Consider the following 15584-nt stretch of genomic DNA (forward strand, 5'->3'; position numbering starts at 1 on the left):
GGAACAGGCATTTTCTAATGTAGAAAATGGTGGATTGAACCTGGTTTTATAGTTAGCTAAACCTCTCACTTGTATGACAGTCGCATCAAATTACATTACATTGTCAACGATGCATGAACAAAACAAACATACGCAAAGAGTAAAAATGTCAAAAATAGGGGTACAGCAGTCAATATTGTGTTATCATCTTAATATCACTATAAAAACAATAAATGTAACAAAGAAGCACAAAAAGGCATACATCAAATTTAACATACTCATTTTGCTTTTCTTATACGACTTAATTTATCTATATAAAGTCTACCCGTAAAGGATAGAAGGTTTTCAGTACTGGTGTAAAATTGCGCGTTTGAAATTCACATAAAATAGAAACAATTGAGTATAGGACATTTTTACGGGATATATAACAATGCCACCACTTCCAAGCGAAATAAGACAGTAAATCGGAGGAATAATTTTGGGAGTCCGTGTACAGTGGATTGTGAAAAGGTAAACTTTCTGCCGCTATCAGCAATATTAATATTTTTAAAGGTAACGGTTCAAATTTTCGCTTCTTTATCCCAGTCTCACATACTTTACAAAGCGTGTCTATTATATTCATTGTTAAGTTCTCGTCTGTTGTGCGCATTAGTAAGTATCACTACATTGGAAACACACAGCATAATTTAATCACAAGACGACTGTAGCTTTTATATTCAATCAACGATTTAATGTTCTGTAACAACAAGTAACAGCTTTTCCATCGGACCATCTTCATAGTATAAATAAAAACGATAAATTATCTTAAATGGTAATCACCAAATTGGTTTCCTCAAGATGTGTCACGTTGCTCATCAATTGTTTGCAAATTCGGGTGATTGGAGGGTTTGAATAAAAATATCAGTTTTATTTAGCCAAAAGATATAGCTTTTGTATAGCTTCATAGCTTTAAACTTATTATGTAGAAGGCATATAATATAAAAGAAGAGGAAAAAATGCTTACAAATGGGCATTTAGAATTTCAGGTTTTGAATATAACTCTTTTAGTTCATTTTTTATTACTAACAATACCATTTTTGTTAACAAAGAAGATTCCGTTTATCGCCAAGTTATCGGAATGTCTATGGAAATTAACTGTGCACCACTTACTGAGAATCTGTTTCTGTATTGTAAAGAGTTACAATTTATGACTAAAATCAGTAAAGACACCTCTAAACAATATCTGATACAAAAATTTAATAACGTTTTTAAAAATTCAGATGATATATTGGCTGTCAATAATGACGACTTCAGTATGTAAACTTAAGAGAACTATCTTGTTGAACTTACTTTAAAATTGAGCTAATACTAACAAAAAACTAAACAATCCCCTCTCCTGGATCTTCATATCTATACATTTAACGGGAAGCTTAATACCAAATTGTATAATAAAAGATATGATTTTCCATTTCCTATTGTTAATTATCCATTTACTATTGTTAATTATCCATTTACTATTGTTAATTATCCATTTACTATTGTTAATAATCCATTTACTATTGTTAATTATCCATTTTTAGATGGTGACGTTCCCTTGTCACTAATTCTGATGTTTATACATTTCAACTTGTTCGATTCACACTTTTTTGTAACAGCGTATTTTATTTTAACGAAAGAAGTCTCTGAATTACTGAAAAACAATAACACAAGGGTTTCAGATATAACAAACTAGTCAAAACATTGTGCTTGATTTTCATATTATCAGTTTGATTGAAGTTTGGAGCTGTATGTCAGTAACTGCTAGTGGTTATTGATAAAAATTTCAGAACCAGAATCTATGACAACCGAGATGAGTTTAATTTTGAAATTATCAATTACCCCTACCTTAGTACCAATATACCAAATTCACCTGCATCTGCATGGATATTTATTTCCCAACTTATTCGGTATTCAAGAGTTACAGCTCCTGCTCAGGCTTTGTAAAACGTCAACAGTGTCTGAACAGAAAGTTGATGAAACAGGCGTATGTCAAAGAACGTCTCGACATTTTTCTGAGAAAAACAAATCATTGAAAGATAAGACAAACTTTTTAATAAATATTCCGTATCACTTTCACAAATAATACATGATGGTCTTGAAGTATAGATGTTGGTTACTGACGTTGTTTGTCATCTTACCAACGTGTTACAGGAAACCCCATTGAAACTTGTTAAAAAAAATTTAAAATCAAACTGTTCAACTGGTCAGAATTTTGAACAAACTGCTCAGGCAAGTTGTATAAGTGCTTAGTGATAAAATAAAACATACTTACAATCCTACAAGACTTTAATTCTACTTTTACGTTGTTGTGAAAATTAAGTTTAACAGTTTGTATATAGAATGTTATTGTCATTGCCAAAATTCTAACCAAGTTGCAATTTTTTTTTAACCCAAGCTGTTTAACTGGTCAGAATTATGAACACACTGCTCAGTCAAGTTGGGAAAGTGCATGGTGATAAGATAAACCATACTTACAATCCTACAAGACTTTTTAATACCGTGACTTTAATGTTGTTGCGAAAATTCAGTTTAAAAGTTTGTATAGAAATTGTATTGTAAAATAACAATACCTTTTTAATAAGTTGTCATGGGAGATAACCTTAAACATTATTCTTTTGAATGTGGACTTTTAAAAGAAAAAATAACCATCTTCCATGGAAACTTCCTAAAAAAACGTATTTGTATTGTAATTTCACACATATTTTACTAAATATGAAATGTTTTAATTCAAATAGTACTTTTGAATATAGAAGACTTTTCTAAAGAAAAATGAATGAAAGCTTAGTTTGAACATTTTTATAGCAATTCAAAGTTACTGCCTATCATCTTTAGCATGACAATAGACTAATTCAAATTAAAGTCTTTTTTAAGTATATATTATCTTATCACCTTGCACTCACGACTTGGCTTTGGTTTTCTACAGCAGTTTGTTCAAATTTCTGACCAGTTGAACAGTTTGATTTTGTAAAACAATATACAATTTGGTCAGAATTTTAAATAAGTTGCAAGATGGAGAGCAATTATAACCGTCGAGTAACAGTAAGGAGCAAGCTGAAGCCCGCCTCTGGGTGCGGGATTTTCTAGCTGCATTTAAGACTCATTGGTGGCCTTCGACTGTTTTCGGCTCTTTGGTCGGGTTGCTGTCTCTATGGTACATTTCCCATTTCCATTCTTAAATTAGTATAAGTATATAAATAGAGACGCTATATGAACACGAAAAGGTGGCCATGTTTTGTGTAAATAAACAAATATATATTCTCGCAATTTGTATTCTACATATAAAAGCAGTGGTCTTTAATTGAAGATGTTGAGTGGTCAGGTTATCAGAATGTATGTTTATATATATGTTTTGATAAGCTACAAATAGCAATCATAAAAATCAACAATATAATCATTTATAACATTCTGAGAGAAAAGTGAAGAGTTCTTGTTAATGTAAGAAAGGAAGAGATAATATTAACCTCACAGTACAAGCACAAGATGCGTACGAATACATTCTTACAGCATGCCTCTCGCTGAATTGTAGTGAAATGTGATCTCCTACTGCTGTCAGTAATGGCATAAATGGAATACATCATTAACAATCAGAAATTAAAAACATGGACGCACAGAAATTCTTAGCAACCACCGTTTTTATTATTTTTAATAGCATCTTAATTACAAAGGTAAGAAACATTTTGTTCTGTTAAATTGTAAGCTGTCGGCATGAATTATTAGTAATCTGACCTTGATTCCATCGAGGAAATGTGTAAATATCGAGATGAAGGTGATCTGTGAACACGTATTGATAAGTTCTATCAATATCATTACATGATAATAGTGGAGATAAAAATCAGATTCATCATTGATGATGTTAAGCAATTTATAAGTAAATTATAATCTGTAATTTTCGCATTTTTGCAGAGGTTTATTATTTACATGTAATATTCACTTGCTAATGGGTTGAAAATTTAACTAGATTTGTAATAGTGATATCAGTGATTTTAAAAATCAATAACATTATTGTACACAAAACCATTTGTATTCTCATTGTTTTTCCAATATGTAATTGTTTATTCTGGAAGGGAATAAAATCTACTTAATAGCATGCAAGCATCTGTTAATGATTGTATAGCAGCATTGACAATAATATATTTACGTCAATGATTCAGTACAATAAAAATATAGGAAATATGTAATCGTGGTATAATAGTTCTCTTTTATTAACTTGCAGACAACAAAATATGTATCTGGCATAAAAACGCTCTTAAACTGTCGCAAAAGTAGTTTGTTGCATGTTTGTCTGTGAGTTGGTTTTTTGCATAAGGTTAAATTTTCAGAACCTACCAGCCAATTAGGTAGAAAACACACATTATATAAATAAACACACACCCAGAAACTAAACATGCTTTAGAGTTTGACGCTATTTTTACATCAAATGCATGCATGCTGAACAAGTTATCATGTAAACAACACATCAACTCGATGCTTTTATTTTGAACTAAATGATTGAGGATTAAGCCGGTTCTAACTTTCCCTCAGAAATCGTAATCTATTGATTTTCAAAAGATTTCTATAATATATTTAGTGTTTTCATCTAAGACCATCAAAAGCCTACCAGCAAGTGAACGGAAATTATAGAAAAACACAACTTTGGCCTACATTGACAAAAAATATAAACATATTAAATGTACAATTGTATTTGTTATAAAAAAAAAAAAGAAGATGTGGTACGATTGCCAATAAGAAAACTGTCCACAAGAGACCGAAATGCCACAGACATTAACAACTATAGGTCACCGTACGTCCTTCAACAATGAGCAAAGCCCATACCGCAAAGTCAGCTACAAAAGGCCCCGATATGACAAAGTAAAACAATTCAAACGAGAAATCTAACGGCCTTATTTTAATTGTGCAGTTATTTTGCACCCTAGCATTAGTGCTAGTGCTACGAGATGGCCTTATACGTTTCGAAAAAACAATTCTCATCAAAAGTGAAGGGATTTGGCTTTTCTAATACCGTAAAGAACAATTAACCTGATTAAGTATTGAAACAAATATATTTACCTAAAGAATCTATAGCTACGTGACAAATAACATGGATTGTTTTCACATTTTTACTTAATTCTTACTTTTGCTGATAATTAATCATTATTGAATATTTTCATAATGCAAGGTCAGTGCTCTATGCATTATAATACATTAATTATATCGCTTAGGAATTCGGAGTCACTTACTTATGAAAAACAAAACCATACAGACACAAGGGATACACTTACATATTGTGTCGTTTATTGGAAATTATTTTGTGTTGACAAATATAAATTATGTTCCTTCGGAATAATTGTGTTGTAAACTCAAAAATAAAATGCCGGATAATTTTTTCCGTTAATGGAGTTTGCACTGCAAAGATGGCATTATGTTTCCTATTCTTTGAAATGTTATGTTTATAAAAAGTTCTTTGTAGATGAGTTAATCACAAACAGATGCACCGGAATAACCTTCATCAGTAACCTTTTAATTAATAGAAATAAACATATTTACGCTTGAGATATAAGAAAAACAAATACACAGGGCCGATTCCATTTAGTGTGTAGCCAAATGTAATATCTTTGGTTATATCTTGCTTGTTAGCTGAACCGTGAAGCCATTATTAGGTCAGGTATACTGTCCTCCTTTCGAAGTAGCCTATTCCAACAGACAGATCGATTGGATATCTTTTGGATAAGTCTACTCTTAAAGTAGGATAGTTTACTCAATCTAACAATGGCTTCACGGTTCAGCTAACAAGGAAGGTAACCAAAGATATTACCTTTGGCTACACACTCAATAAAATCAGCTGTAAGAAAATAGTAAAACTCGTTTATAAGGTTGACTTCATCTGAGACAGTTGTGTACAAGGATAACCTTATAATTTTGAAAAGTTAAAAAAAAAAAGTACAACAAATTAAATGTATTATTTAACTTATTATGTAAAGTTGTAATCACAATTCTTAAAAATAAAACTGCAACGAAATTATCTATGCAAAACGTTTTTAAGATATTATTTCTGATTTTTTTTTAACTTTTGTTGGTGAATTTTACATATTGATGTTAGCCGAAAATTGGAACAAACCTATAAATTTTATGTATTATATTTTCATTTCACAGGGAGAAAAACTGATTGTATCGACATTAATTGTAAGTATGTAAATTACATTCACATGATAAGTGAACGGGTAGTAAAAAATACATAATTTGTTAACAACTGTTTATCATATCTCATTAAGTTGTCCGATATTTTAACAAACGCAATCAAATACCAAAAAAAAAACCCAACAAACTAACACAAAACACATTTAAATCTGCATCCAATGAAATCCAGTTAAATATAATGTATATGAAAAAGAATTTCCTTTATAATATAAGTTCCAAGTGGAAGAACTACTTAAAGTCTTTGCAATACTATTTCCATTGGAACAACTATTGCAGCATTTGTTCATTGCGAAATAAAGTTAGGGTAAAGAATATTTGTTCATTACGGAATAAAGGGTAAAGAATATTTGTTCATTACGGAATAAAGGGTAAAGAATATTTGTTCATTACGGAATAAAGGGTAAAGAATATTTGTTCATTACGGAATAAAGGGTAAAGAATATTTGTTCATTACGGAATAAAGGGTATAGAATATTTTTTCCAACAGAAATGGATATTATGACATAGTTTATAACAAAGTTTCCAGTGGAACTTCTGTTAGGTGGAACAAATATATGCTTTGATAGGTTTATAAAATAACTCCGCCTTTTTATATTGTTTTCAGATGCCAATCTTTATTACAATGCTTGAACAGAAAGCAAGCAAGCAAACCAAACCTTTAATTTGCTAGCAAAAGGATAACAGCTGTTAAACTTTTACACAGACAAAAAAATAGATTTTCATCAATAAAACAGCACAAATAGTTTTTATGCACACCGAGCTTCACAACGTGTTGATCATGTTTTATAATTATCGCGTGAACAAAATTAACTAAGCGAAGAGATAGCTATAACATTTCAACATATAAAATTCGTAAGGGTTCCGCGGAACCCAGCGTCTTCCCTACTTTTGCTGTAAATCGCATGCTCAACAAAAATAAGGAAAACAATCAATACAAATATTCCCCTTGATACTATCTTTTGATTGTAAGAAGCTTCTGTCCAAATTTGGTAAAAATCCATGATCGTTTATGAATCTAATTAATGTTTTAAAAACTTTAACAGCAGACTGTATGTAATGTTTTCTAGAAGAAAAACTTAAGTCCATTTATAAGTGTAAAATAGATACACAGGAACAAAATTTTAACAAAATTTCCTTCTAGATACTAGCTTTTGATCATACAGATACACAGGAACAAATTTTTAACAAAATTTCCTTCTAGATACTAGAATTTGATCATACAGATACACAGGAACAAAATTTTAACTAAATTTCCTTCTAGATACTAGCTTTTGATCATAAACAGGCTACTGTCCAAGTTTGGTACAAATTAAAAAAGTATAAGAAAGTTATTGAAATTCTAAAAACTTTAACCACTGAGTAAATGTGTTGTTTTCCGGCAGAAAAACTAAGTCTTTTTATAAATAAAATACGGAAAAAATAGAATTTTATTTTTTACAAAATTTACTTCTGGTTACTATCTTATGATCATAAACAAGCCACTGTCCAAGTTTGGTACAAACCCAGGATAGTTTAAGAAAGTTATCAAAATTTTAATTTATTTTTACCACAGACTGAATGTTATGTTTTCCGGCAGAAAAAAAACTAATTCCATTTATAGATAAAATACGGAAAAAATGGAATTTTAATTTTACAAAATTTACTTCTGGATACTATCTTATGATAATAAAAAAAGCTTCTGTCCAAGTTTGTTAGAAATCCAGTATAGTTTAAGAAAGTTATTGAAATTTCAAAAACGACGTACAAACTCAATGCAATTGGCTGTAAAGATCTTCAAACGTTCAATTGTCAGCTAGGTTATTAACAGAATTTTAAAATATTTCAATACAATATACGAATCAGAATTACATTCTTTAATACACTATATAGTACTTTGGTTCAGCAGTGTTTAGCATTTAATGAATATTTTTTTCTTAAACGTTTTTTTCTTCTTTTTTTATCATATAGCAAGATCCCTATCTTATCAACAAAACAAAGTCAGGAAATGCACCAAAGTACGAAGGGTACATTAAAGATTTATTGGACAAATTATCAAAAGATGTAGGATTCACGTTCGACTTCATATTCCCCGCTGATGGGGAGTATGGGATACAAACTCCGAATGGTACTTGGACTGGGACGATTGCTGATATAGTGTCAAAGGTAATAAAACCCGTGTAAACGAAATACGTTCGGTTATCAGTCAAAAAAACAAGTCACGTGGGCAGAAATGTCTGCGGTTATTATAACATCGGAATGCCCTCACGGTTTTCCGCTGAAAAAAATCATTATCAGTATCGTCGTCATACTCCCTAAGCGTAAAACTGTTGTTAACATAGTACTAACCAATACCATTATATTTTTCTAAGTGAGGGTGGGGGCTCGATGGCCGAGTGGTCTGAGTAGTCCAACTATTTAGTACTGTCTCACTATCCTGTATACACTGATGTTTTTCAGTTCAATCGAGCACGTGACGTGTTCAACTCGAATCTTAATATAATAGGATTGTCAGTTTTCTTACTGCGGGGCACTCCTCGACCAGTACACCGTCACCAACTAGCGCAATAGTGCTAATATTGGTGTAAAGTTTTGGATATAGATTGTTGCAAACAGTAGTTTTTTTCTGATTGTTGCAATAGCATAAGGAGTTTTGGGATATTATAATATAAAAGTTATGTACAATTGGATGTTCATCAAATTTTAGTATAATGTAAACAGGTTTAAATCCGCCTGTTTTATACTGTTTAATTACTCTTAATTTCAATTTGAGCAAACATTTATTACATCTGAACCAAAGTATATTAAGAAATTTTCTCTAATACCCGATAGCGTGCCACACTCTCTTCACTAACAGAAGCATTGATGATTGAAGCAACACTTTATATAAATATACAATGAACCAGAAGCATTGTAAATCTAAATTTATAAATACAGGCTACAAACTGTAAGACAAATTGAAATATAGTTGGTATTAATTTGTTTCATAAAAAAGACTGGCCATTGTAGATACAAGTATCTTTTCTTTAGGAAGGGATAAATCCTACCTTGTGAAGGATCACTCTGATTCAAATAAAAAATTATCTCTGAAACTGACCTTATCAAGATGCTTGATTTCTTGATTGATAACATATTTGTTACGTTTAGATGACGTGTTTTTCAACAGACTGTCGGCATTCGAATGGGAACCAATTGTGCCACTCTTCTTGCCGACTTGTTTCTTTATTGTTATAAGGCTGACTTTATACAGGAACTTCTTATGAAGAAAGATAAAAAGTTAGCCCATATCCTTTAACTTTACTCTTCGCTATAACATGATGTTCTCTCACTAAATAAATAAAAAAAATGGTGACTATGTTTAACGCATCTATCCAATCGAACTAGGGATAAAGGATATAACAGATACAGTTAAGTCGACTTTATATCTTAACTTACATCTAGAAATTGACCATGAGGGTCGGTTGAAAACTTATTTTAACGACAAAAGAGATGATTTAAGCTTTTCAATTGTGAAATTTCCATTTTTAAGTAGCAACATTCCAGCAGCACCTGCATGCGGGGTATATATCTCCCAATTGATACGATATTCCCGTGCTTGTATTCCATATCATGAATTTCTTGATAGAGGGTTGCTGCTCACAGTGAAGCTATTAAACCAAGAGATTCAAATGGTGAAGTTGAAATAATCCCTTCGTTAATTTTACGGACGCCATCACGAGTTGGTTGACAGTTATGGAATAACCGTTTCACAGATAATATCGGTTATGTTCTTTACGTCGTAACTACAATCCCCTTCCCTTTCATGAATGTGACCTACCGAATTATACTATTTACCGGATATGTACATTAGCAACACGACGGGTGCCACATTTTGTGTAGAAAGAAGTTTTATCATAATATTTCTTCATATATAAAATTAATAATTGTTTTATTTACCTTTTTCAGAGAGCACAAATGATAGCAGGGTCCTTAACTGTAACGTCTAAGCGTGCAGATGTTGTGGAATTTTCGTATCCATTCCAAATTACAAACTTGGTTATGGTTCTTAGAAGACCAGACCAAGCAAGGTTACCGGTTATGGACCGGATAAAACGCATTTGGTCACCATTTGAATCAAGTGTGTGGCTTCTGACGATTGCTGCTTTCTTTGTCACCAGTTCTGCGATCTACGTTATTTCTTATTTTAACCCTTATGATTGGCGTAGATTGGCACGTGATGGAGAAGCAACCATTAGAGAAAGGGAATCATTCACTTGCATGAATTCTTTCTGGTTTTCTCTAAGTGCATTAACTCTTCAAGGTAATTAGTTGGTTATATTTCGTTTACAATCTAGTAGATACAAAAGATACCCATTTGCACACTTAACACAAAAAGGACACTTAAATGACAATGAATTGAAAGAAATCTTAAATCTGAATAGAGACTGTAGAAACCTCAGATTTAGCCACAGGTATTTGGGGAATGGACCCCCCTTTTATTTGGAACTCACTAAAAAAAAACATTGGCGTTTTTTTTTATTCATTTACAATTTTCTACAATGTAGAAACATATATCAAGTCTCAACAATCCATTGCTAGTCGATTACAATATTTTTTTTACTTGGGGCTCGTATGGATAGTAAAAAAAATATTGTAATCGACTAGCAATGGATTGTTGAGACTTGATATATGTTTCTACATTGTAGAAAATTGTAAATGAATAAAAAAAAACGCCAATTTTTTTTTTAGTGAGGTCCAAATAAAAGGGGGGTCCATTCCCCAAATACCTGTGATTTAGGCAAACATTATTGCCCGGAAGACTGGATAAGTTCATAAATATTTCCCCGGATAATATTGATAATGTCTACAATTGTTATACCGACCGGGAACACATTTTATTCGAGAAACCGAGTCTCGTTTTGATGTAAAGTATTTTCCAAACGGGAAATAAAAATCTAGGACCAATTTTCGCTGTATGTCTTTCACTAAATAATATGAATAAGGTTAAAAAGATGGTTAAAAACTAATCGAATTAGATATTTATAAGTCTTGACAACAATTTGTTCAACAACTTACATATTCCTTTAGATTCAAAACGTTAAAGTTTTTTTCTGCCAAATAAAATACGTTGAAATTTTGTACCATCGTTAGTCATATAAAATTTGTTTGGAAGAAACGATAGTTTATGCTTTGGATAATATTCTAATTTAATTTTGATTTTGATTGACAAGTTTTATGCAAGCTAACTTTGTCAAGGACTATTAGGTGTAAATAGTTGGGTATGTTATATAGTTCGGTACTAGTGTATCACATGGTAACCTTCTTACCGTCTCCTTTTTCTAACTTTTTCGTTTTTGTTTTATCAAACGTTTGGCAAATTTGTTATTACACGAAATATGGAGAAGGTCATGGAGGTATAAAGTATCCAAGTAATTTTGTTGGTTGCAAATAAAGTTTACTGTTATCTCCATTCTACTGAAACTGACAGAAAACAACGTTAAAACACACATTTAAAATCTGTAATATGTCGTCTGCGCTTGCGCGTATTTTTCATGGCATCACTTAGGAGATAACTGTATTGTATTTGAAGCTCCGACGGCATCAATTGGTGATTTGATGGTCGCAAATTAAGTTTACTGGCGACGCGTTAGCGGAGACAGTAAACGGGTATTTGCTACCATGTTTGATGCCGTCGGAGCTTCAAATACAATTATTGTTATCTCCGTTCTAATGAAACTGACAGAGAACTGGCAACCACAAATCATACATTTAAAATCTGCCATACGTCGTTTGTTCTTGCGCGTACATTTTAAGTCATGGCACCAAATGTCATAAAAAAAATTGTGACGTTATCCAATCATATTGAACGTTACAAGCGACGTTGCATTAGAATTGTGAATTGATGCCATGAAAATTTGAGACGTTATCCAATCAAAATCACGGAACGTTACAAACGATGTTAGTTTGTTTTTGATGACGCTAACAGCACGATTGGTCAGATTGGAAACTTTCAAATAGTAATGGTAAATCACTTACTGTAGGTACATCAACACATCTAGTGTGTGTACGTTAGTTATCTCCTATGTTTGCTAAAGAAAAGTAGTAAAAATGTTTCAAGGCCTCTTTATTTTTATTTAATATTGATTTCCTATATATCAACTAATTCATCTTGTAGGCTATGTCAGAAGTCCACGGTCATTAGGAGCCAGGGTAGTGGTAACTGCTTGGTGGATGTTTGTCATCGTTTTCGTATCGTGTTACATAAGTAAATTAACTGGTCTTCTGCAAATACCTCCTAATGAAGAGGAGATTGAAGGATATATGAAGTTTCAAGGTCTTCGAGATGTTATTAATCGAGACATAAAGTTCATGGTCATAAGAGGTGGCGCTGTAGACGATCTGTTAAGGTATAACACGCAACAAGAACACATACAACGACTCGGCGCCGAACTTAAATCAGGTGGAAGCGGCGAATATGTCGACAATCTCAAGGAAGGAATAAAAAAGCTTGAAAATTATCCTTCCGGTAAAAAAGCTTATATCACCGAATCATTAATGGTGAAATATCAAACTCAGAGATATGGTTGTCAGTTTTATTTTGTAAACGAGAAAACAGTTAAAAGACAATACAGTTTAGCATTTCCAATCAACTCCACATATACTAACACTATAGGACGATATATTCTACAATACCATGAAGAAGGGTACTTAGATTACTTAGAGAAGAAATGGTTTACAGGTTCATGTAACCAGTATGTATTTGAAGGCACTGATGAAAAATATAAAATTCCAGAATTTCATCCTTTAGATACCGCCTCGTTTTCAGGTGTACTTATTGTAGTAGCTGGTGGAATCTTGATTGGTGTATTAGTCACTATAGTTGAATGCCTCATATTCAAATGGGCAGAATCGGTAAGTATGCACGGTCTGTTAAAACTGCTGTTTAGAGGAATTATGGATAAATTGCTTTAATATACTTAAGATTTACCACACAAAGCCTTCAAAACTCGTTCATTGGTTAGCAGTTTGTGTTTTCAACATGATTATTCAACAAAAGATTATAGCCATATTCAAATTATGTGAAAAAAGACGATAGTAGTTCTTTTTAACATGCTTTTTCAAGATAACGAAACGTATTGTCAGTTGGGAGATTATGTACATGTTTTAAATTACATGTATTCTCTGAAACGCAGATTGCATCGTTTACGTTTTTTGCACGTGCGTTTTTGACATTAAACTAATAATTGATATGGGGAATGTATGACTGTCAAACAGACAACAACCCAACCAAACAGAAAAAAACCAACCGAAGGCCACCAATGGGTCCACAAGCAGTGTTATAATATAAAAAAGAAGATGTGGTATGATTGGCAATGAGACAACTCTCCACAAGTGACCAAATGACACAGAAATAAACAACTATATACTTCAACAATGAGCAAAGCAAATCCACTCAAGCCTGCTAAATAGCGAGCCGTTTCCTTTGTTTAAACAAAACTATAACTAGTATGGTTATTTTGTCAGGACTCGTATAAAAAAAGTATATTATTTGTAATATAAACGAAAGCATACCAAAACTTTCCAATTTTCTTTTCAAAAGTAAAAACATAGATATAGGAAGATGAGGTATAAGATTCAATGAAACAACTTTCCATTCAAGTAACAATTTATAAAAGTAAACCATTATATGTCAAGGTATGGCCTTCAACATGCAGCCCTGGCTCACACCGAAAATCTCTGTTTCGATTTCTTTTATTCATGGGTAGCAGACGATTCCAAAATACGTTATTTTTTTGTTTTAACTTGTGTTCTTTGAAATTTTTGTTATTCGTATTATTTATCTTTATATTCTAGATATACCGATTTTAAGTACATTCTGGTTCTTTTGTAGGGTGACCCCGTGCACCATGAGCACGGACATAAACAAGGATCAAACCCTGATGGAATACAGACAACATCATCGTTACTAGATCAGCAAAACGATCGATCTGACACACAAGTATGATAAGTCCAAAAATAGATGACAAAGTTTGAATATGTGACAATTTTGATAAACTTACGAATTATTGTGATGAGAATGTCTTAGAATAAGTGTCACGTGATATTAAAAAAGCTTTACACCAATTGAACATAACTTACATGGTTGTGCCTTATTCATTCAAAAAATTACAACTTATCATTAGACGTTGTGTTGTTCAATTCAAATTTCGAACCACAGTGGTAAGCCATAATGCCAGGGCATTCATACAACTTGATCAGAGCCTTATTTTTATATGTGTGTATTTTTACAGAGTTTGCTACCTCTTTTTGTGTATCTTATTTATTTATCTATTTATTGAAATTTAGGTCCTTTGTTTTATTTGTGTAACCATGTTTTTTTTAGTTTGGATTCGTGTTTTTTTCTCTCTTTCACCTTGAAACGGATTTAATTTATTGAGTATTAGTATATATATATAAGACCTCTGCTATGGACATTCCATTATGTATTGTAAAGAGATATTTACCCAATATTTCCATGTATATGGCCATTGTTACGTAGTTTGTTAAATATATAGTGCAATATTTATTCGACATATGTTCCTAATCTAGATAATACTTGTAGAGTTTATACATTTGTAGATAGGTATTTAAATATTGTATGCTATTTTGCAGCACAGTTTCCTGATTTATCTTTGTGTTTACATACATCTGTGGAGATTAAGAATATAAGAATAAGACCGTATATTTTGTGTAGCAACAGAAATATTACTTTTTAAGTATATTTCTACTTGTCAATATTTTTATATTTAGTACTAAAGTGTGTTTGTGTGGAAGTTTGTTTAATAAAATCCCTGAAAATATATGGTTTGTGTTTATAATTCAAAATCATTATTAGACAAATGTGAATTATTTATTTTACCTGAAAAAGCAAAGGCAAGGGTAGAAAGGCCTGATAAATATTCCGTGATATTCTAGGAAACAGACCGAACCGGTTTTGTAAGTGTAACAGACAACAAAAACACAGCTGTTTTCCATAAACTGTGAATTTTGCACGAATTCTGGTAGCATACGTTAATTTTATACTTTTACTCGAAAAAAGACCAGATATTACGACCTTGAAGTAACTAGAATAAAGCTCAGAGTACTTAACGAACTGGAAACATTAGTGAGGACGTACTTAAACCACAAGTTTTGGAAATCGTCGTTATATTGGTATATGCCAACTCGATTTAAGACTTTGATCATAAAGAAACTAGTATTGCCTCTTGTTTGCCTTAAGATCCATTTTAACATACATTAGATCCAATATATCCCAGAAACAAAGGTTGCTGACAAAACTTATATTTGAATTTACCATAGAGTGAAAGAACAGTTTTTCTTTAAATAAGCTTCCACTGGAATAATCGCAAAATAAAGTTAAGTATACTTGTCTGTTGTCATAGTTTATAAAATCAGGAGCATAAGATTTATAAAGGAGC

The 15584-nt window shown here is 31.8% G+C and overlaps 1 protein-coding gene across 1 annotated transcript; it reads left to right on the forward strand.

Moving 5' to 3' along the window:
- The first annotated feature begins 3318 nt into the window (after positions 1 to 3318).
- LOC134711690 (glutamate receptor 1-like) lies at positions 3319 to 14966 on the forward strand. The gene is made up of 6 exons (XM_063572466.1): positions 3319 to 3662; positions 6127 to 6156; positions 8119 to 8313; positions 10093 to 10447; positions 12302 to 13038; positions 14018 to 14966. The coding sequence occupies exons 1-6, from the start codon at positions 3597 to 3599 to the stop codon at positions 14129 to 14131; spliced, it is 1497 nt and encodes a 498-aa protein (XP_063428536.1). The 5' UTR covers positions 3319 to 3596; the 3' UTR covers positions 14132 to 14966.
- Positions 14967 to 15584: the final 618 nt, after the last annotated feature.

The sequence above is a fragment of the Mytilus trossulus genome, chromosome 3 (assembly GCF_036588685.1).
Source record: "Mytilus trossulus isolate FHL-02 chromosome 3, PNRI_Mtr1.1.1.hap1, whole genome shotgun sequence".
In the NCBI taxonomy this organism is placed as follows: Eukaryota; Metazoa; Mollusca; class Bivalvia; order Mytilida; family Mytilidae; genus Mytilus; species Mytilus trossulus.

Bases quoted from the DNA above. Each gene is read 5' to 3' on its own strand.
- LOC134711690 (XM_063572466.1), top strand. From the start codon at position 3,597: ATGGACGCACAGAAATTCTTAGCAACCACCGTTTTTATTATTTTTAAT. The intron at 10,448-12,301 runs GTAATTAGTTGG...TTCATCTTGTAG, and splicing joins AAGTGCATTAACTCTTCAAG to GCTATGTCAGAAGTCCACGG. The intron at 13,039-14,017 runs GTAAGTATGCAC...GTTCTTTTGTAG, and splicing joins TATTCAAATGGGCAGAATCG to GGTGACCCCGTGCACCATGA.